Here is a 23,171-nt window from a genome sequence, read left to right as displayed (position 1 = left end):
CAACGTCCCAAGTTATGTGAGGTCTCTCCTTTCTGGTTGGTGGGTATGAACTACTCCCTGCCTTGTGAGCTTCAAGAATTATTTGGCGTATTTGCTTTTCAGTGTTTCGTTTCCCACTGCATACGCATAGGATAGGACTTGACTCAGGGCGATTCCTCTGAAGAGCTCCTGTGTTCTTTGTACAGCTCTCCTTTCCATTACTCTCTCTGTCTTGCAAATTCTGGCCGCCTTGGATCCCCTGAACTTTGATTTCTCTCCTCTACTCAGCAAATACACTAGAGTCTGTTTGGGTTCCTCCTCCCTGTGCTGCAGCCTAGAAACCACCTCCTGGCAGTAAGATGGGGTGATCGTCAGGCTCACATTGTTTCACTTCTCTCAGGGATCATAGGCTTATGCTGCCTGTTGTCCAGTGACTGAAAATTATTTCATATATTTTGTCTAGTTGTTAATTACTACGGGGGCAGTTTCTGTGGTAATTAATCCTTTGTGAGCAGAAGTAGAAATCACTATCCCTTGAAGTTTAACTTCTGACCTATCAAATGGAAATGAATAGAAGAATTTGTTAGAAAAGGAGATTAAGCATTATTTATTAAAATTGCAAATGTATATATCTATCTTTTGAGGTAACAATCCTACTTCTGAAAATTTATACATAACAGTATGATCAGTGTGTAGGAGGTATTTAATTGAAGTTTTTTTTTTTTTTGGTAATAGCAAACAATTGGAAGCAACCTAACACCCTTCAATAAGGAAGTGATTAAATAAATTTATTGTGCATCAATGCAATGAACTGTTGTATTACTGTGGAAAAGAAACTCTTTATGTCAGGAAAGAGCTCCAAGATCTATGACTAAATTAAGAAAGTAAAGTTACCACTTTGTATAGTATACTACCTTTTTTACAATCAAAGGGGAAAAATAAGAATAATATTTACTAATATTTGCTTGTATTTGCATTAGAATGCTCCAGAAGAAGAAATTAAGGCTAATGGAGGATAAAAATGGGTGGGAAACTTTCCACTCTGTTCTTAATATTTTTGATTTTTTTTTCTTTTTGGCTGCACCGTGCTGCTTGTGGGATCGTAGTTCCCCAACCAGGGATTGAACCCAGGCCCACGGCAGTGGAAGTGCCGAGTCCTAACCACTGACCACCAGGGAATTCCCTATATTTTTGATTTTTTAAAAAAATATTTGAGGTGTATGTATGTGTTACCCGTTTAACTTTTTTTTTTTAATTAAGATAAAGAGCTTTTTTTCCCCATTGCTCATGTTGACTAAACTATCTTAGTATGAGAGTTCCACAGGTATAATTTCATTTTGTGCCAAGGTCGGCTTGTTTGTAACTGGGTTGAGCCAAGCCTTTCACGAACTTAGAAGATAAAAGATTTCCTTAATGTATTATTTAGGGCAAAACTAACTGCCATACCAAACCCAAAACTACCAGTGGCTTAGCGCAAGAGAAGTTGTGGAAGACTGCCAGCCATCTAGTGATCGGGAGACCCTGGTTCCTCCCAGCTTGTGGTCCTATTTCCTAGGGCTTTAGAGTCTTCCACTTTCAGGCAGACAAGAGAATTAGAAACCCTGCCTGCTGCTTTTTCTTTTTTTTTTTTTAGGTCCTTATTACCCTTCCTTCCGTATAATTCACATACCATAAAATTCAACCACAAGTACTTTTTTTTTTTATTTTTGGCTGTGTTGGGTCTTCGATGGTGCACGTGAGCTTTCTCTAGTTGTGGCGAGCGAGGGCTACTCTTCACTGCGGTGCTCGGGCTTTTCATTTCTCATTGCGGTGGCTTCTCTTGTAGTGGAGCACGGGCTCTAGGCACGTGGGCTTCAGGAGTTGTGGCTCATGGGCTTAGCTGCTTCGCGGCATGTGGGATCTTCCTGGACCAGGGCTCGAACCCGTGTTCCCTGCATTGGCAGGCGGATTCTTAACCACTGCACCAGCAGGGAAGTCCCCAAGCACAAGTTCTTAAAAGCCTTGGCCTCGAGGTGATCAACTCTTTTGTTCACATTCCACAGGCGAGAACTCTTCACATGCAGCACCTAGATACACGGGACTGGGTAATGCGCTCCTAGTGACAGCTCCCCACTGTGAAAAGGGGAGCACAAAATGCTAGCAAGACAACTAGCAAGTTGTATCACAGTTATCTGGGCAAGTCAGATCAAGTTCATGTGCCAGCCTTTTATTTGTCATATCAAGCAGTTATGTTCCTTCACATTTTCTCTAGGAAGATGACAGTTGTTTATAAGCAATCAGATTTTTCTTTGCTCTAAATGTGTGGAAATACTTCCATGTGATCAGTTTTTAGTGTTATGATCTCTTTGATTTAAAGTATGGAAGCAGTTTCAGCCTTGTGTAGTGATCTCAGTGCCAGTTTTATACTTGCTAAGTGTCAAGACCTTGTGTCCTATGCGTGGCATTAAGCCCCAAGCCCTAGGTTAATGGAACAGTCCCCCTTCTTCCTTCCTCTGCTTCTGGTGCCATGGTTTTTAATCCTCCCTCCCTCCTTTTCCTGGCACCTAGGGGATTCCTCTTTCTCCTGAGTTCATCTATGCCTTTGAAAGAACTTCATGTTTATTGTTGAAGACTTTTCAAGTTCTGAACATATATATTGCTAGAACCTGAAGTTCTTGAGTTCTGTGGCAGCTCATTCTTTGGATAAGTGACTTTGTTCAAAAGAGATGAGGAAGTAGATTGACATTTATTGGGCAACTGCTATGTGCTTGTATACATAATCTTATTTAATCACCACTGTTACTCTAAGAGGTAGATTTAGTTTTAGCCCTCATTTTATTATGGAAAATTTCAAAGGTACAGAACAGTTTTAAAAAATCATACATTGATCACCCATATACCCGACCACTAAAATTTTACCATTAACATTTTGCTCTACTTGCTTTATCACATAAATAGGTTTTAAACATTTACTGTAAGCTATATGAAAAAATTGTATTCCAAGTCAGTTTTAGTTCATAGCTTTTCTTGTGCTTAATAAAAACAAAACACTCTCCTACTGCCAGAACTTTAAAAAAAAAAGAAAGAAAAGAGAAATTGTATCTTAGTCAAAAACAACTGCATTTATTTTGTGTTAAGTCTTTTTTTTCTCCTCCTCAAGGTGGTTGGGAAAACCAGTGTCTTTTTCTGAAGCAGGTCTGCTCATTCTGCTATGATGAGCCAAAATCCTTAGACTTTGCTTTTTTCCTCAGTTTCTGAAGATGTTTATTTTCACGGTCATCTTTTTCTAGATCTGGCCTTTCCATTATTATAAGTTTATGTAACCTAAAAGGAATTCCAGATGATTCAAGATATACCAAGTTGGGAAATTGAGCCGTCTTCTGAATGGCTGACCCTGCAACATGGCATGGCATTTCAAACTGATACATGTTGGAACTTTTGCTGAGTTTAACGATGCCATGCAATGGTGATTTATAGATTATATTGAGATAATAATAGATTCATTTTTTAGATTAATTAGAATGTAGCAAGTAGAGTGTAGCAAAAGCGCAGAGTATTTGTTCCTCTGAGCTAGTATCCTCCGTCATCCAAAACAGTTGTTTAATAATTTAGTTATAATAATAACCTGTATAGGATGTTGTCAACCTTTTGATGTGTATGTTTAGTGTGCTTTTTAAAAAATTCCATTACTTTTGTTCTCCATTGGATGATTTAGAGCTCAGTCTTTTGTGATGATAAATCACTTCCATTGGCATGCTAAAGTCTGGACATAGGTTTATTCTTGCTGTGCAGCGACTGTATTTCCTGGATTCAGAAGATGGCTGTCAGCTGGAGCTTTCTAAGAGTCAATTTAATATGAATGGCTATATGTTAAAATGTTGTTGGTATTTGTAATGACTGCTTTTTGCCAGGAGGGCATTTAAGTTTTTTTTTTTGGCTGTGTTGGGTCTGTTGCGCGCGGGCTTTCTCTAGTTGCGGTGAGCGGGAGCCACTCTTTGTTGCAGTGTATGGGCTTCTCATTGTGGTGGCTTCTCTTGTTGTGGTGCACGGGCTTCTATAGTTGTGGCTTGCAGACCCTAGAGCGCAGGCTCAGTAGTTGTGGCGCACGGGCCCAGTTGCTCCGTGGCATGTGGGATCCTCCCAGACCAGGACTCGAACCCATGTCCCCTGTATTGGCAGGCAGACTCTTAACCACTGTGCCACCAAGGAAGCCCCATGCTTTTTATTTTCTTTTTTTTTTTAATATTTTAAGAATAGTTTAAAAATAATTAGCAATTTGTCACTCCATAAGGCTAGACATACTAAATAAATTTGTTTTAAACTGTTATGATCACCTTTAAAAAACAAAGTATCTTGAAATTGTTGTCACAAGGCATTAATTAGCATATGTAGGAATTATAAGATAAAGTGTGAAATTAAGGACAAGCAATACTTTTTTTAAAATTTTTATTGGAGTATACTTGATTTACAGAATGGGTTCATTTCAGGTGTACAGCAAAGTGAATCAGTTACATATATACATATATCCACCTTTTTTTTTTTTTTAAGATTCTTTTCCCATATGGGCCATTACAGAGTATTGAGTAGAGTTGCCTGTGCTATACCGCAGGTTCTTATTAGTTATGTTTTCTGTATAGTAATGTGTATATGTGAATCCCAATCTCCCAGTTTGTCCCTCCCTCCTGAAAATGTTTATTATTAAAGACCTAATGAGAGATCATTATAATGGGATTAGCAAACAGATCTGCTTATTTCTGTGACATAAATTGTTAAAGTAGGACTGATAACATTGTATCAGGGCATCTTAGAATTTCAGGAATTTCATACAATTTTGGAACACTTCTGTTAATATATTCCTGTATAAATATAAGGTTAAAAGATTGTTTTTCTTTAATTTTAAAAAATTTATTAAAAAAATAAAACATAATGGTACAAAAAGGTTGAAAGTAAAAGAATTGGAAAAGATATACTGTGCAAATATAAACCAAAAGGAAATTATATAATAACAGATATAGTAGACTTGAAAGCAAAAGCGTTACTAGAAATAAACAAGGGCACTTCATATCAACAAGTCCAATTTACCAGGAAGTTTTAAATTTGTATGTACTTAACTTCAACTTATATAGAGCAACAGAGCTACAAGGAAAAAATAGAGAAATTCACTATCACAATAGGAGATTTAACATACTGCTGTCATTCACTGATAGAGGATACTGCTTTCAGAACCAGGAGACACCCACCCAAAAAAATTAGTAAGGATATAAAAAATTTAAATAACATGAGCAGCAAATTTGATTCAACAAGCAGATATATAGTCATTATACTCCAAAACTTTAAATTATAAATTATTTTCAAGCACACTTGGAACATTTTTTAAACTGACCATATTGTGCTATAAGGCAAATTTTAACAAATTTCAAAATTTTAAAATTATACAAAGTGTGTTTCTTGACTTGTAGTTAAGCTACAAATCAGTAACAAAAAAGTAACTAGAAGTTATGAAATACACTACTTCTAAGTAACCCCCCAAAAAACAAATGACAATTGGAGTTAGAAAATAATTTGAACTGAATGATAGTAAAAATATTACATACCAAAACTTGGATGTGACTAAAGCTGTGCTTACAGGAATATGTATAAGGACAAGCAATTCTCAAAATTATCCTTTCAGTTAGAAATGAAGTCTTTAGAGAGACTTCCCTGGTGGTCCAGTGCGTAAGACTCTGCGCTCCCAGTGCAGGGGGCTTGGGTTCGACCCCTGGTTGGGAAACTAGATCCCGCATGCTGCAACTAAGACCCGGTGCAGCCAAAAATAAATAGATAAATATTAAAAAGAAAGAAAGAAAGAAATGAAGTCTTTAGAGTGTTTAATTTTCATCTATCACCGTCATTGTTACATAGTCCTTGTAATGAATTGAATTTGATTCTGGATCAATTGCAGCAGACATTTCTTCCATTTCCTCCTGAGAAAAAGGCTGACCTTCTTCAGTCATATAGTTAATCAGTTCTTCCTTAGAAAGAAACCCATGTTTAGCTGGATCTAATACCTCAAAAGCTTGAAGAAGGAGATCTTCCGGAATTGGTCTGTATCTTCTTTCCAGTAGTACTTCAGTCATCAGGAAGAAATTTTTCAAATTCACTGTATCCAGTGGATTCTTCTTCCTCTACCTCTGCAATGAGATCATGTAGCTCTCCTTCACTAGGGCAGCATCCTAGTGACCTGATAATTGTTCTGATCTCTCTGTGCCTTCCTTGTCTCTGTCGTCCACCATCTTGTTCTGTCTATGCTTTTTCTAATTCAGAGGTACTCTAACTTTAATAATGCAGTTTTTCAGTTCAGGAAGTTCTTTGTATTGAAGCATGCATAAAACTCTGCAGACATGGGATTAAATCACTTAGAAGTGTTATATGTGTTTTGAAAATAAAGAATCTTTTGAAAGCTTGTTAATATTTTGTTCTGTGTGGCTCTTACTATAAATGATGTGAATAATCTGTCTTATACTTACCTTTAGAAAACCCAGTTTAAATGATTGGACTTAAATAAGAAAAACTAAGCCACTTGATTGTATTACATACTATTATTTCATAAAGATTTTAGTATCATAGCATGATAACACATTATAGTTGAATTTTTTTCTTATTTTTTAGGTATATATTTTGTAAATTTTATTTTGTACAGAAACTGTCCCTTGAAAAAGAAACTTGAAGTTTCTTAATGGGCTATATTTTTTTACCAGATTTTTTTCCTAATGTTGAACCAGAGTTCGTCTGTTATTTTAGATAGCTAAATTAATTTGCCATAATTTTATTTAGAATTTTGAATCTGTGAGCATTGGAATTTAAGGACAAATTTATAAAATGCAGCTGTCTGAAACTCTACTTGATAACAGTGTTGTAAATAATAATATTAATCATACTTGTAAGAAACACCCTAAGAGATAGTTTGTAAATGTTTTGCCAGCAAAACTTGGTTACTTAATGTTAGGCCTTTGTGATGCAATTAATAGTAACATTTTCAAGGTAATAATGCTGGTGGAAGTCTGCAAGGAACTTAAAATAAAGGAGAGTCAAAGAGAAGAATTAGTCATTGTTTTTCTTTTTCAATGCCATGGCCAATGGGAGAACTGCCCTGAGCAGCTGACATTAGTTGTTCTTGGCAAATTGAGCTCTTTAGTGAAATGTCTGCATTAGCTTAGATTCGTTTTTGAGGGAAATGGGAAGTCACTGAATATTATTGGGTAGGAGAATGGCATGGCAAATTAGTTAGGGAAATTATTATTATTTTTGGGGGGGGAAATTATTTTTGTAGCAGTGTGGATTGAAGTAAGGAAGATCTGAAGGAACTCACTGAATAAGCTGCTTTTGTAATTGAACTGTGGACCACAGTGGACTAGTAGCAATGGAGATGGCAATGGGATTGAAGGGAGACTCATTACTTAGGAAAAATTGAGTGCTTTTGTTCATTCATTTGCCACATTTTGGATAACTGTTATTTACTACATGTCTGAAACTTAATGGTAGGTATTGGGAGTATGGAGATTATCATACCACTCATCTCCTACTCCTAAAAGGCATGATCCTTGTTCTCATGGGGCTTTCCATCTAGTGGAGGAGATAGCCATTAAAGAATCACAAAGTAAATGGAAAATTATAGCTACAATAAATGCTTTGAAAGAGATCTATGTGGACATTTGGCTAATCAGAGAGTCAGGAAATATTTTCCTGAGAAGACGTTGGCTGAGCTGAAGGAACAGTAGAATTTAACCAAGTGAAGAGAGGTTAAAGTTTAACTGTTAGGCTCCCTCCAAAAATATATAATTCTTAGCTTGTGTTGAATTTGAAGTGACAGCCAGGCATGTCAAGCAGTTTCCAGTAAGAGGGTGTAAATTTGGAACTAGATCTTGAACTGAATCTAAATTTTAGTCATTCAGCTTAAAAGGCTGTAGTTGGAGGTATGAAAATGGTTGAGCCCTCTTAAAGAATGTATAAATAGAAGAGTATGATTCCAAGGACTGAGCCCTGGGGAATGCTCACAATTGAAGGTTGGAAAGAAGCTTGTTGAGGGAATTACAGGGAACAGAAGGAATGGTTGAGAGTTAAAAGAAGATTTAGAAGAGTTTTTAACTGTGGAGGCCAAGGAGGAAAATTTTAGTTGTGGGAACCAAGGAAAGGGACATTTGAAAGGAGGTAGTAGTAATCACTAGGGTAAATAGCACAGTTAAGATTAATGACTGAGAAAAGGGCATGGGTTTTTGTAAAACAGAGATAGAACAGGTTCTGCAGAACCCAGATTTGGACTATTTGAAACTATATTAGTCTATTTCAGAAGTGTGATAGTGACAAGAGGTGAGAATATCTGGAAGGGAGGCCATCTCAGTTAAATAAAGATATTTCAAGATTAAGGAAATTCATTTTAGTTTAAAGGCAGAGAGAAAGGAACAAGTAGAAGGTAAAAGATAGGAGATGCTGGTGAGTAAGAAGGTAAATATAAATGCTCATAAATAAAGAAAGGAGGAGGAGATTCAAATCAGTTTGGTGTCAGAAAACATGATTTGTAATTTTTTGGGAGAACTTAAAGACTATAGCCCTTTTGAATTTCACAGACCTTACCAGTTCTCAAGAGAGTTGCTATCTTAGGTTTAACTTACAACCCACAGAGTAAAGATTATTCTGCTTTTCTTCTTTTTTTCCTTCCTCAGAACTGTTTCATTCCTAAATTAAATTTCAGTGAAAGTAAATAGAGATGTTTATCCCTATTGTTCAAAGTAATTGTGTAGTCATTTACTAAATTGTCACCATGTTGTTTAGTATTGCAAGGTAGTTTGGGGGTGGAGCCAAACACTTGGGGCTTTGTGCCCCACAAATAATATTTAGTAAACCTGGTTGCCTATAGGAAAGTAGGCAAAACAATGGTTTAAATGCCATTCTGGAATAGATGCAGAACAGTTGGGAAAAGCACCATAGTAGCTTCTGTAAAGAAGAATTACAGCTTTAGGAATGCAAAATGTCAGGACTGCAAGAGTGAACCTTCTCTCTCCAGCTAGAAGTTTTTCAATACATTGTAAAATGCCTAAACTTTATCAGTGTGTCACCTGATTTTGTGTCTGACTAGTAGCACCTGGCCTCTTAGGCTCTGGGTGTATGTGCATACTCACAGCAACACAACTGTTGTATTCCCATTTCCTAGCCTAGTGCATCTCATATGCTCAATAAATCCTGAATGAAAAAAGAAAGTAACTTTTTATTGGCTATGAGTAATTAGAAACTTAAATTATTTTAAGTTTCTCTGCCACTAATGCAAACAAGGAGTGTCTGGCTTTTGTATAGTTTGTTTTCTTTTTTAAAAAAAATATTTATTTATTTTGGCTCTGCCGGGTCTTAGTTGTGGGATCTTTTAGTTGTGGCATGCAGACTCTTAGTTGTGGCATGCATGTGGGAGCTAGTTCCCCGACCAGAGAGCAAACTCGGGCCCCCTGCATTGGAAGCACAGAGTCTTACCCACTGGACCACCAGGGAAGTCCCATGTATAATTTGTTTTCACACTTGGCATCTACCCAACTGCTTGTTTTATTATCGTACCAGCAACATACAAGTTCAAAAAGAACCCAAAACTGTGTCATCCATTTTTTTTATTGTGGTAAAATATACGTAACATAGAATTTACCATTATTAAACATTTTTTAGGTCTACAGTTCAAAATGAATTAAGTATATTCACATTGTTGTGAAACCATCACCACCATCCATCTCCAGAACTTTTCATCATCCCAACTGAAACCATAGCCATTAAACAATAACTACCCATCCTCCCTCTCCCTAGCCCCTGGTAACCACCATTCTGTTTTCTGTCTCTGAATCTGACTACTCTAGTACCTCATATAATAGTGGAATTGTACAATATTTGTCCTTTTATGTCTGGCTTATTTCACTTAGTGTCTTCAAGTTTCATCCATGTTGTAGCATGTGTCAGAACCTCTTTCCTTTTTTTTTTTTTTTAAAGTTTTATTTTTTTTTATATTTATTTTTGGCGGTGTTGGGTCTTCGTTTCTGTGCGAGGGCTTTCTCTAGTTGCGGCAAGCGGGGGCCACTCACTATCACGGCCTCTCTTGTTGCGGAGCACAGGTACCAGATGCGCAGGCTCAGTAGTTGTGGCTTACGGGCCCAGCCGCTCCACAGCATGTGGGATCCTCCTGGACCAGGGCTCGAACCCGTGTCCCCTGCATTGGCAGGCAGATTCTCAACCACTGCGCCACCAGGGAAGCCCCTCCTTCCTTTTTAAAGCTGAATAATATCCTGTTGTATGTGTAGACTACATTTTATTTATCCATTCAGCCATCAAGCAACTTGGGTTGCTTGCACCTTTCAGCTGTTGTGAATAATGCTGCTATGAACATGGGTATACAAATATCTGAGACCCTGCTTTCAATTCTTTTGGATATACATATACTTAGAAGTATCAATAGAATTGCTGGATAATATCATAATTGTTTTTAATTTTTTGAATGTATGACCATACTGTTTTCTGCAGTGGTTGCACCATTTTACATTCCCACCAGCAGTGCACAAAGTTCCAGTTTCTTCACATCCTCTCCAACACTTGTTATTTTTAAGTTTTTAAAAATTTAATTAAATTAATTTATTTTTGGCCATGCCCCACGGCTTGCAGGATCTTAGTTCCCCAACCACGGATTGAACCTGGGCCATGGCAGTGAAAGCACTGAGTCCTAACCACTGGACTGCCAGGGAATTCCCTATTTTTTAATTTTTTAAATAATATTCTAATGGATGTGAAGTGATATCTCATTGTGGTTTTGATGTACATTTCCCTGATTATTACTGATTTGAGCATCTTCATATGCTTATTGGCCATTTGTATGCCTTCTTTGGAGGAAAGTCTATTCAAGTCCTTTGCCTAGTTTTTAGTCGGGTTACTTCTTGTTGTTGTTGAGTTGTAGGAGTTCTTTATGTATTCTCAATATTAAACTCTTATCAGGTAAATCATTTGCAGATATTTTCTCCTATCCCATGGGTTGCCTTTTCACTGTTGATTGTGTCCTTTGATGCACAGAAGTTTTTTATTTTGATGTAGTCCAGTTTATCTATTTCTTTTGCCATCATATCCAAGAAATCATTGCCAAATTCCATGTCATGAAGTTTTCCCCTTATGCCTTCTTTTAAGAATTTTACAGTTTTAGCTCTTACATTTAGGTCTCATCCATTTTGAGTTAATTCTGTACATGCTGTAGGATAAGGATCCAACTTCAGTCTTTTGCATGAGGATGTTACATTTTTCCAACACCATTTGTTGAAAAGACTGTCCTTTCCCCATTGAATGGTCTTGGTACCCTTGTTGAAAGTCATTTGACTATATATGCTAAAGTTTATTTCTGTCCACACTGGAGCAATTGTCAGTAACAGTTTAAGTGTTGCTGGCTCCAGTAGTGGGCTTCTTCTGGGCTTCAGCTTCCAGTAAACTGTGATTCCCTGTATTCACCTGTCTCCGATTTTGGGGCAACAGTTTGCCGAGTGACTTCAGGTCTGATGGATTTCAGAAGAGTTGTTGATTTTCAGTTTGTTCAGCTTTTTTCTCATTGTGAGGATGGGAGTCATGATTTCCAAGCTCTTTACATGTCGGACCAGAGACTAGAAGTTTTCCTGGCTCATCTTGTACTTTTCCAGTCCCAGACCTGGAATCAACCACTTCTCTAAGGAACTCTGTTTCCTTTTAGTGGAGAGTGGTCTTTAGAAGCCAAGGTCTGGGTGCTAGGTGTGCTCATTGCTACTCATGTGTCATTGCTTCAGCAGACAGAGCTAGAAAATGTATAGTGTCCTTGCATCTACATACATGCATTAATACAGACATATGCACACACGTGCACATATGTGTATATACACAGACATCTGTTCTTACCTGTGTGTATATATATAGACAAACATGTTAAAAGCTGATTTTTATTCATATTGATGCCTCCAATACCACAAGGTTCATTCTAGCTTTCTCCCTTTCCATGTTTATAATTCCCTTCCATGACGGTGAAAAACTTGGTTCTTACTATCCACAAATTATTTATTTGATTGCTGAATCATATAATACACTTAAAATGGTTTCAGAATGCTAAACTATGTTACTGTGAGAAAGCAAACCTACTAACTAGGGTTCAGTATTTGTTTATAGCGCTTTTTGTCATTGCACTGAGGATATAAAGTCAAAATACTGTCTTTATAAGCCACTGGAGTGAGTCTCCCTCTTCCTTCCCCTCTCTCCCCTATGGTTATGGTATTCAGTTGAAATACAGTTAGGTTCGTTTGTTTTTCTTTGAATTGCATTTTTGCCTTCCCTCATTCTTATTTTTAAAATTTTGGGGACTTCCCTGGTGGTCCGATGGGTAAGACTCCGTGCTCCCAATGCAGGGGGCCCGGGTTTGATCGCTGGTCAGAGAACTAGATCCCACGTGCATGCCGCAACTAAGAGTTGCATGTTGCAACTAAGAGATCCTGCATGCTGCAACTAATACCCGGCACAGCCATAAATAAATAAATGAATGAATGAATAAATAAGTATTTTTAAAACGTAAATAAAATTTTGAGTCACTAAAAATAACATGGTTCCAGAATTGCCTCCCTGCTACACCTTTTACCCCATTCCCATCCTTCTACCCTTTTCTTCCCATTTGCAGGGTAGCCAGTCTCAGTTTTTAGTTTATACTTTCTCTTTCTTTAGGTACAATGAGCAGATACTATATGTATATTTTTTTCTTTCCCCTTATTTCTTACCCAGAAGATAGCATACTTGATACTCTTTTGTACTTTGCTTTTTTTCATTTAACCTTATGTCTTGGAAATCACTTTATATCAATTCATAGAGATCTTCCTTAGTTTATTCAGCCACTGTCCTGTGCATGAGTGTTTATTTCCTGTATTTTGCGGTTATGAGCAATGCTGCAGTGAATAGCCTTGCTTTTATGTAGTTTCATATTGTTGTAGATAATATTCCTGGAAGTGCAGTTTTGTTGGCTTTTGTTATTGCACCAACAGCATATCAGTTCAAAAGCAAACAAAAAATTTTTGAAGTTTTTTACATTTTATTGTTCCCAAGCATTAGTTGATATTTTCAAAAACCTCTTAATAAAGGACTCCCCAGGTACTGCTACTGGGTGATGTAACCAGACAGAAAAATCCCACCTAACTGAATTGCTCTAAAAGTGAACATGGTAAAGTGGAACGGGAAGCATCTCCTTATCTCAGGTTGGTTAACTGCTCACTTCTAAGTCACAAAACATTGTATATATTTCATAATGATTTTTCTTAATTAGTAATTCTTAGTTGGAATTTTTGGGAAAAGATTATATCGTGTACATCTCTGCAAATAATGTGAAGTACAAGCCTGTCACTCGTTAGGAAAAAAAAGCTAAACATATATTAACAATACTTATAATTTTTTATTTATTTTTTTTTTTGCGGTACGTGGGCCTCTCACTGCTGTGGCCTCTCCCGTTGTGGAGCACAGGCTCTGGACGCACAGGCTCAGTGGCCATGGCTCACGGGCCCAGCCGCTCCGCGGCATGTGGGATCTTCCCGGACCGGGGCACAAACCCGTGTCCCCTGCATCGGCAGGCGGACTCTCAACCACTGCGCCACCAGGGAAGCCCAACAATACTTATAATTTTAAAAAATGGGGCCTGATTAAAAAACAAAAACTTTGTGGTATTTATTATTAGTGTGGTTTTGCTTCTTAAGTACTTCCTGTGATGAACTGTTGATTTTCTCTTACCCAGCCCTTGGATATCCCATTTTCCTGATAGGCCCAGAAAAGCCTAACTGGTGTTTGTTCTTAACCCCATTTAGAGCAACATTTTCAATTTAGTTTTTTGATTTAGCATCTTTAAAATGTGATAGCCTTTAGGATTTAGATACGTGTTTTGGACAGTGGTGCAGCATGAGATTCAACTATTCTGGAAAAGTTTTGCTAATATCCTTAAATGACGATCTCTTGAGTTCTTAAAACAGTTTATGCATTTAATATCTCAAATCCTGGTACAGTATTGCTATTCAGCATTCCTGGGGCAGCCTTGAACCCTCTGATTCTGGATTCCAACTCATTTATGTGGATTATTAAGAACTGGCTCTTAATAAATGTAGAACTTTCAGGACACATCTACCTGTTTTCAGCTAGTTAAAGATTACTGAAATGCCTTCTTAGACCATGTTATGTTGGAAAAACATTGTTTCAAAGGTCTTTTCTTAAATCTTGTTTTGGTTGGTTGATTCAAGATAACCTATGCAAATGGTATTTTGGGGGAATTAAAACAAAACAAAACCAGCATCACTAGACCAGATAACTTTCTTTGTGTACTGAAGCACAGCAGAGTAGAATTAGGAGTACATCTTAAGAAAATGCTCCCATATTCGCATGGATTCCATTTGTCCTGGCAGGCATATGGATTTTGTTTTTTCCCCTCCGTTTTTATTCAGTAGTGCATATATAGTTTTAATACATAAAAATTAAAGTCAGAGCACAACCAGGTATATAATGGAAAAGTGTAATATCCAATTTTAGCTTTCCCTACTTTCAACTCTTAGTTCTTTATTTTTTTTATTTTTATTTATTTTTTTTTTTTTGCAGTACGCGAGCCTCTCATTGCTGTGGCCTCGCCCGTTGCCGAGCACAGGCTCCAGACGCGCAGGCTCAGCGGCCATGGCTCACGGGCCCAGCCGCCCCGTGGCATGCGGGACCCTCCCGGACAGGGGCACGAACCCGTGTCCCCTGCATCGGCAGGCGGACTCTCAACCACTGTGCCACCAGGGAAGCCCCAGTTCTTTATTTTTGTATTTATCTAATTTTTAAGTAGAATACTTACATTGTTCTCTTTTTTTATTAGACATTATCTATTGATTTCTTACAAACTATCTACATTTTGGCCTTATAAAACACACATAACAGTATTTACTCTGAAATTGAACTTTGTAGAGCAAGAAATTCTACAAAGCTAAGGGATAAAATAGACTGTGCCGCACCACAGACAGGATTCATACAAGTCACTGGCTTTAGAATGTGGCATTAATTGGCCAAGTTCTACAGAAAGCTTTGACTTACTCTAATGAGATCAATTTTGGTCCATTTCATTCTTGTCTCAGTCTCATTTTTCAGTCATGAGTAATCAGCATACTCATATACTAAACAGTTTCTTAAAAAAGAGATGAAATTCATTGCTACTTAGGTCTGATTAGTTAAAAAAAATAAAAGCAAACAAATGAAAAAACCTACAAAAATCCACAAAGTTGTGTCTTACTCATTTTTTTAGTTTTAACAGAATGGGAAGCAAGTCTAAGTCATTGCTGTAAGAATGTTTCAATGTGAAGTCAGAATACTTCAAGCAACTATCGATCACCCCTTTGTGTTTTATGATTTTCATTTTTATATTTCTGTTATAGATTACAGTCTTCTAGCTATGTTTCTTTTTCATTTCTGGATCCACAGTCATGATGCATATTAACTCTGCAGAGTTCTTTCGTTAGAAAACATTTCTAGAGTCTACTTTTTGGTGATGATTTTCTTTGTGATTCAAGCAATATCAAAATAGATTTACTTAGAACTTGTGTGAATCTGGTTTTTATTTTATTTTATTTTTTAATATTTATTTATTTATTTTTATTTTTGGCTGCCTGGGGTCTTTGTTGCTGAACGCGGGCTATTCTTCGTTGCGGTTCCCGGGCTTCTCATTGCGGTGGCTTCTCTTGTTGCAGAGCACGGGCTCTAGCCGTGTGGGCGTCAATAGTTGTGGCACTCGGGCTCAGTAGTTGTGGCGCATGGGCTTAGTTGCTCCGCGGCATGTGGGATCTTCCCGGACCAGGGCTCGAACCCGTGACCCCTGCACTGGCAGGCGGATTCTTAACCACTGCGCCACCAGCGAAGTCCCTGAATCTGGTTTTTAAATTTGGAAAAGTTTTACTCTCCATGGGAACAGCTAAGGGTGTATGTCTGGTTAATTTGAGACCCTCCTGAATTGGCATTCAGTTTTTAAGTTTCTCTTAATAACTACTGAAAACGCCATTTATATAAAACTCAGCAGTAAATTTATTTTCTCTTCTATAACAGGTACATACTAGGCAGCACAAATAAAAAAACGCTTGCCTTGGCTTGGCTTTTCACTAGTGCTAGAGACTTACTTCTCCTTCTTGATGGTTATCAGAGCCTGGGTAGGCTTTGCTATTAGCAAAAGTGAATAGGATGATCCTTTAAAAGTTATTTTTTGTGTATTTATATTTGAAGCCCAGGTTTTTGGAGGGTGGGGTCCCATGTATAAAGTATGATAGGAGTCATTAGAAATTTGCCCTCAATAACATCTTGACGTCTATTTTTCTAAATCAGAATTGCTACATGATTTCTTCCAAGAAATAAAAATAAAATATTTCTTCAGGTACTCATTCAGGATCATGAGTAAACAGAATGTTGTCAGTTATATTTTAAAGTGAAAAGAATAAAATATAAACTTTATCTTCAGTAAGCTTCATTGTTTTTTGGCTTAGCAGTTCTTGTTAAAGCATTACTAAATAGCTATTAAATTGAAATCTAGAATAGATCAGTTCTCTAATTTCTTCACAACCTTGTTTTATCAAGCACTCCTCTGTGCCCATTTGTATCTTAGACTAGAAATTGGCAAACTACAGTCCATGGGCCAAATCCAGACCACAACCTGCTTTTTGTATGTCTCTGGAGGTAAGAGTTGTTTTTACAGTTTTTAAAACGTTAAAAGAAGATACCACAAGACTGTAGAGATTGTTTGTAGCCCACAAAGCCTAAAATAATTACTCTATGTCCCTTTACAGAACAAATTTGTTTTAGGCTATAATATATAATGTATGTGCAACTCTTTATTTGTATTTATTTATTTTGTGCAACTCTTCTTTTTTTTCTTTTCGGTACACGGTCCTGTCACTGCCGTGGCCTCTCCCGTTGTGGAGCACATGCTCCGGATGCGCAGGCTCAGCGGCTATGGCTCACGGGCCCAGCCACTCCACGGCATGTGAGATCTTCCTGGACCGGGGCACGAACCCATGTCCCCTGCCTCGGCAGGTGGACTCTCAACCACTGCGCCACCAGGGAAGCCCCGAGGCTATATTTTGATGTTAAATTGGGTGGTGTGGTTGATTTGGCTGAGAGTTTTTTTTTTTAATAAATTTTTTTATTTTATTTTATTTATTTTTGGCTGTGTTGGGTCTTCTTTGTGGTGTGCAGGATTCTCTTTGTGGTGGCTTCTCTTGTTGTGGAGCATGGGCTCTAGGCACGCGGGCTTCGGTAGTTGTGGCATATGGGCTCAGTAGTTGTGGCTCGCGGGCTCTAGAATGCAGGCTTAGTAGTTGTGGCGCACAGGCTTAGTTGCTCTGCGGCATGTGGGATCTTCCCAGACCAGGGCTTGAACCCGTGTCCCCTGCATTGGCAGGAGAATTCTTAACCACTGCGCCACCAGGGAAGCCCCACCTTAACATTTTGGAAATCAGGATGTATCTTAAATTTTATGACATAATTACAATTGGCAGTTCCCCCCCCCGTGGTGTATAAAATAATGGTTCATCTTAAAATCAATAAGGCATGGTTCATATATTCTACTCACTTATATTAACTGTTACGTGCATTGTTTTCTTGTTCCTTATATAAATTTTTAATAGGTTTTTAAAAATTTATTTATTTATTTAGGCCGTGCTGGGTCTTAGTTGCGGCACATGGGATCTTCCTTGCAGCACGTGGGATGGGTTTCTTTTGTTGCGACATGCGGACTTCTTAGTTGCTGCGTGCGGGCTTCTTAGTTGCAGCATGCATGCAGGATCTAGTTCCCTAACCAGGGATGGAACTCGGGCCCCCCCTGCATTGGGAGTGTGGATAGAGTCTTACCCACTGGACCACCAGGGAAGTCCCTCTTTTTCCTTATATTGATTCCACCCCTTTTTACTTACTTGGATATTGCAGCCAAAATTCATTATTTTGGAAATCTTTAATCATTAAAGGATTTGTTTGGGGATTTATTTTAATTCTGAGATTTGTAATTTGAATTAGATAATAAGCATCATCATCCATATCTGGTCAACAGAGCAATTTAGGAAAATCCACAGTTAGCATAGTGTTTTGAGTAGCACAATATCCTGATCTGTTACTGTTAGTTAACAGATGGCCTGCAGCCTGGTCTTTTGTGTTAGTTACTATTTTGCTGAATATACTGTAGAAGAACATTAACCAGAACCAGTTTAGCTTTAGCCTTACCTGCAATTTTCTTGGGTGTTTGCAACTGAAACACCCTGTGATTTTATAGTAGTATCCTGTTGATGGGAAATAATTAGAAATTATATAATAATTGTTTTTTAGGCCTTTAGTATCTCTGAAAGTAAGCCACTTTGTATTACGGAGACAATACATTTTTTAAAGCTTATTTTAATGCAGAATCACAAGTCAGTAACTTCAAAAAAGGCAAGGCAAATAAAAGCGGGAGGAAGGTGGGCACTGATGCCAACATTAAATATACAGGTGTATTTCAGTCAGTGATTCTAAACTCTAGTTGTACCTCGGGCGATTTTTAAAATATCAGTACCCAGAGGTCTCAGGTAAATTAAATTATAATGCCTGGAATTGGTTGCTGGCATTGAATTTAAAAAATATTAAGATACTATTATTATTGTGTTACAAAGGCAATATTTTTGTAGATTTACCCGTTAGTTAGTACTTTCTTTGCTCCTCATACCTTCTTGCTTCTCTAAGCGTCCATCTAGGACCACTTTCCTTCTGCCTACAATACATTTTTTAGAATATCTTTTAGTGAGGGTCTCCTGCTGGCCAGCTGTCAGGTTTTGTTTGTCTGGAAATGTCTTTATTCTACCTTACTCTTAAAGGATATTTTTTGCTGGCTCTAGGTATCAGTTATCTATTTCTGACTAACAAACCATCCCAAACTTAATGACTCAAAAACAACAACTATTTCCTCATGAATCTGTGGGTCAGCAGTTTGATCAGGGCTCAAGGGGATGGCTTGTCTCTGATCTACCTGGTATCTCATTCGTCTGCTTGTAGTCACTTGTCACGTCAGCTGGGAGCTGGATAGTCCAGATGACCTCACTTATATGTCTGGTGGTTTGGTGAGGTGAGAAAGGAACTGGGCAACATATCTCTCAGCTGGCTAGGCTAAATGCCTTCATGTGGTAGCTGGGTTCATAAAGCAGTATAGGGACTTCCCTGCTGGCACAGTGGTTAAGAATCTGCCTGCCAACGCAGGGGACACGGGTTCGAGCCCTGGGCCAGGAAGATCCCACATGCTGTGGAGCAACTAAGCCCGTGCGCCACAACTACTGAGCCTGCACTCTAAGCCCACAAGCCACAACTACTGAGCCCAAATGCCAAAACTACTGAAGCCCGTGCGCCTAGAGCCCATGCTCTGCAACAGGAGAAGCCACCGCAATGAGAAGCCCACGCACCGCAACAAAGAGCGTCCCCTGCTCGCCGCAACTAGAGAAAGCCCACGTGCAGTAACTAAGACCCAGTGCAGCCAAAAATAAATAAATAAATTTATTAAAAAAAAAAAAAAGCAATGGCAAGATCCAATGAACAAGTACTTTTCAAGCTTCTTGAAAAGTGTCTCATTGACCAGAGCAAGTCAGATGGCCAAGCCCACATTCCAAAGGGTGGAGAAATTAGATTCCATCTCTTTATGGGTAGAGGGACAATGTCACATTCAAAGGGATGTGCATTAAGGAATGGGAGGGATTTGTGGCCTTAAAAAATCAATAACAGGGGCTTCCCTGGTGGCGCAGTGGTTGAGAGTCCGCCTGCCAATGCATGGGACACGGGTTCGTGCCCTGGTCCGGGAAGATCCCACATGCTGCGGAGCGGCTAGGCCCGTGAGCCATGGCCGCTGAGCCTGCGCGTCCGGAGCCTGTGCTCCGCAACGGGAGAGGCCACAACAGTGAGAGGCCTGCGTACCGAAAAATAAAAAATCAATAACCGTGTAGAATTTTAGGTTGGAGTATTTTTTTTTCAGCACATTTTCTTTCCACTGTCTTTTGGCTTTCACTGTCACTGTTAAGCAGTTAGTTAGTTCCTATGGCTTCTTTTCAGATTTTCTGTCTGTGTTCTCTTGACCACTATGATTTGTCTTGGTGTGACTTTCCTTTTATTTCTTGACTTGAGCTTTATTGAGTTTCTTTTGATTTGGTGTCTTTCATTCTTTATGCAAAATTCTCAGCCATTATCTGCCTCTGCCCCACTCTTTCTCTTCTTCTTGAACTTCAGTTAAGTTAGATTTCTTGCTATTTTTTCATGTTTGTTTATTTTTTACTATAAAGGTTTTATTATGCACAGAGAGAGGAGGGGGCTCAGTCCTTGGCAGCGGCTTTCCTCTTGGCAACCAGGACATCACTCAGGTTCTCTTGCCTCTTGGCATGGCTGTGTGTCCCCACTCTTGTCTTGATGAACTTGAGGGCCTGTGTGTCCTTGGAGAACTTGAGCATGTCCCAGATGCTCTGCCTTTATGAGGCAAAGCCTCATACTTCTCAGATCATGTCCCTTAGGGACTTGGTGTGCTTGGTGAGGCGTCCATGGCAGTGGCTGTGCCTCAGCTTGCTCATGTTCTTGGTCACTTTGTGGCCCTTGTTGAGGCCCATGGCCATGGGGTAGTACAGAGCTGTGGCTTTGTTCCTTAATGGCTTCTGAGGCAGAGTCTTCATATTTATTAACTTTTTGTCTTCATGCTACATTCTGGATAATTTCTGTTGACTTACCTTTCAGTGTACTAATTTTCTCTACAGTTATACCCAGCTGCTTAGCTCTTCTACTTTTTTAAAAAATTAAATTTACCATAGTTCATCATTTTTTCCTTTTTAAAAAATTAAGGTATAATTTACATGTAGTAAAATTTGCTTCTTTTTTTTTTTTTTGGTTTGCAATCTACAGGGTTTTTTTTCTATTTATATTGTACTTTTATTATTTATTTATTTGGTTGTATTTATTTGGTTGTGTTGCGGCAGGCGGGCTCCTTAGTTGCGGCTCGCAGGCTCCTTAGTTGTGGCAGGTGGGCTCCTTAGTTGTGGCATGTGAGCTCCTTAGTTGTGGCACATGAGCTCCTTAGTTGTGGCAGGTGGCCTCCTTAGTTGCGAAAAGTGGGCCCCTTAGTTGCAGCTTGCAGCTCCTTAGTTGCGGCACATGAGCTTCTTAGTTGTGGCATGCAAACTCTTAGTTGTGGCATGCATGTGGGATCTAGTTCTCTGACCAGGAATCGAACCCGGGCTCCCTGTTTTGGGAGCGCTGAGTCTTAACCTAACCACTGTACCACCAGGGACGTCCCTGCAATCTACAAGATTTAATATTTATTCCTTTTATCTGGTGCTTTTGCCAATAGCACACTCTTAATTACTGTTGCTCTACTGTAAGTCTTAAAATGAGGTAGTATTCCAACTTTCTTTTACAAATTGTTAGGGTCTTCTATTTACAATCTGCTTTTTTTTTTTTGTGGTACGCAGGCCTCTCACCGCTGTGGCCTCGCCCGTCGTGGAGCACAAGCTCCAGACGCGCAGGCTCAGCGGCCATGGCTCACGGGCCCAGCCGCTCCGCGGCATGTGGGATCTTCCCAGACCAGGGCACGAACCCGTGTCCCCTGCATCGGCAGGCGGACTCTCAACCACTGAGCCACCAGGGACGCCCTCTCTCTGTCTCTTTTAAAGAAAGGCAAGTCCCAGAGGCCAGTGCTCATGTTCCATGACCCAAATTGTAGATCCCAGCTGTTAGTCCTCAGCAATAACTTCGAGAACTTCATAGTAAAGTTTTGGTGTTTTTCTGATTTAAAGTTTTCAACCTCTATGCAATCATATTTCCCTATTTTAAATATAATTTTAAACCTTTTCTAGTCAGAAGTGTGAGCATTCTATAAAAGCAAAAAAAAGTAAATGACATTTGGGTAACTTACACTTTATTTTCTCAACAAAAATGTGCCCCCTTTGTAACCCCCCCCACACTTTTTTGCCACTGTTACCATTTTTTATTTCATATGTTAAATAGTTGGAAAAGCTATACCACATTATCTCCAGCTCATAGGTCAAGAGACAAGATTGGATCCCTGTGGAATAGGTTATGTCATTTTAGTCAAGATGTTCTCCTATAAAAAATTCAAAACACCAGATTTGAAGAGACCATTGAGGAGTCTGAAAGATTTCCTTAGATTATTTTCCTGGGCAAGGACATTTTCCTTTTCTTAGCTTCTTAGTTAGTTGTAGTTAGTTTTGCAGCACCTTAAACATTTTCTCCTCTGACGTTTACACTCTTCCTGTATCATAAATACTTTTCATCCACACCTCAGCAATATGTGTTGTTTAAAATAATTAACATTTAAATATTTCTATTGTTTCTTTAATTTTCTGCAAGCTGTTTTTATTTTCCTAGCATGGAGACTAAACTACGGTAAAGAAAAATTTTGTTGTATCTTCTACTTCCCCAACAGTTATTTATTATGTACTTTCTACATTCTAGGTACAAATCAGGGATACTCTTTCTGTCTTTCCGGAAATTTCTGTCTCATACAGTATGACTGTATGATAGATGAAAGGCAGATTGGAACAGAACAAGGCATGGAGGCCACAAAAAAAAAAAAAAAGAGACCTGCTCAGAGATTGTAGTCTAGAAAATGAGGATTTGGATTAAAGCAATGATAGAAGGAAAGGAGATTGACTAAATCTAATACTGAAAAAAGATGACTAAGGAGAGCTTGTTAAAGGACTAAGATAGGGGACTTGCAGGAAAAAAAGGAATCAAAAGTAAACCCAAAGTTCCATTGGGTATGTGGGCATTACTTACTGGGGGAATGATGATGCCATGGTAGAAAAAGAATTAAAAATAATTTATGTAGATACTTCTTCTTCCAAGAGGTAGAGCTTAACTCCCCATTCCCCTCTTGAGTATGGGCTGGACTCAGTGAATTGCTTCCAAAGAGTAGAATGTGGAAAGCTAGAAGGGAGTCATTTTATAGTGGAGAAACCTGGCAAACACTCCCTTGTCCGGGTGATCAAAGTTGGCATCATCAGCATGTATGCCCTTGATATGATGTGTTGAGAAAGGCAGTTCTTCCCCCAAACCTATATCCTATGAGAAAAACATCACACTAACTGAAGTTGAAGGACATTCTACAAAATACCTGACCAGGCTTCCTCAAAAACTGTCAGGTCATTAGAAACACTGAAGCTAAG

General features: G+C 38.6%; 2 protein-coding genes across 2 annotated transcripts in view; one reads left to right on the top strand and one right to left on the bottom strand.

Annotated features, from left to right (window-relative positions):
• The window catches only part of GLG1 (golgi glycoprotein 1), a 148,099-nt gene that overhangs the window by 12,224 nt on the left and 112,704 nt on the right, over positions 1-23,171 (top strand). The gene's annotated exons all lie outside the window — the stretch shown is intronic.
• Positions 20,313-20,663, bottom strand: LOC115857016 (large ribosomal subunit protein eL36-like). Its single transcript, XM_060289449.1, is given in 1 exon segment — positions 20,313-20,663. A coding segment is annotated over 1 exon segment (351 nt).

The sequence above is a fragment of the Globicephala melas genome, chromosome 19 (genome assembly GCF_963455315.2).
Source record: "Globicephala melas chromosome 19, mGloMel1.2, whole genome shotgun sequence".
NCBI lineage: Eukaryota > Metazoa > Chordata > Mammalia > Artiodactyla > Delphinidae > Globicephala > Globicephala melas.
This window is presented reverse-complemented; position numbering and strand designations above follow the sequence as displayed.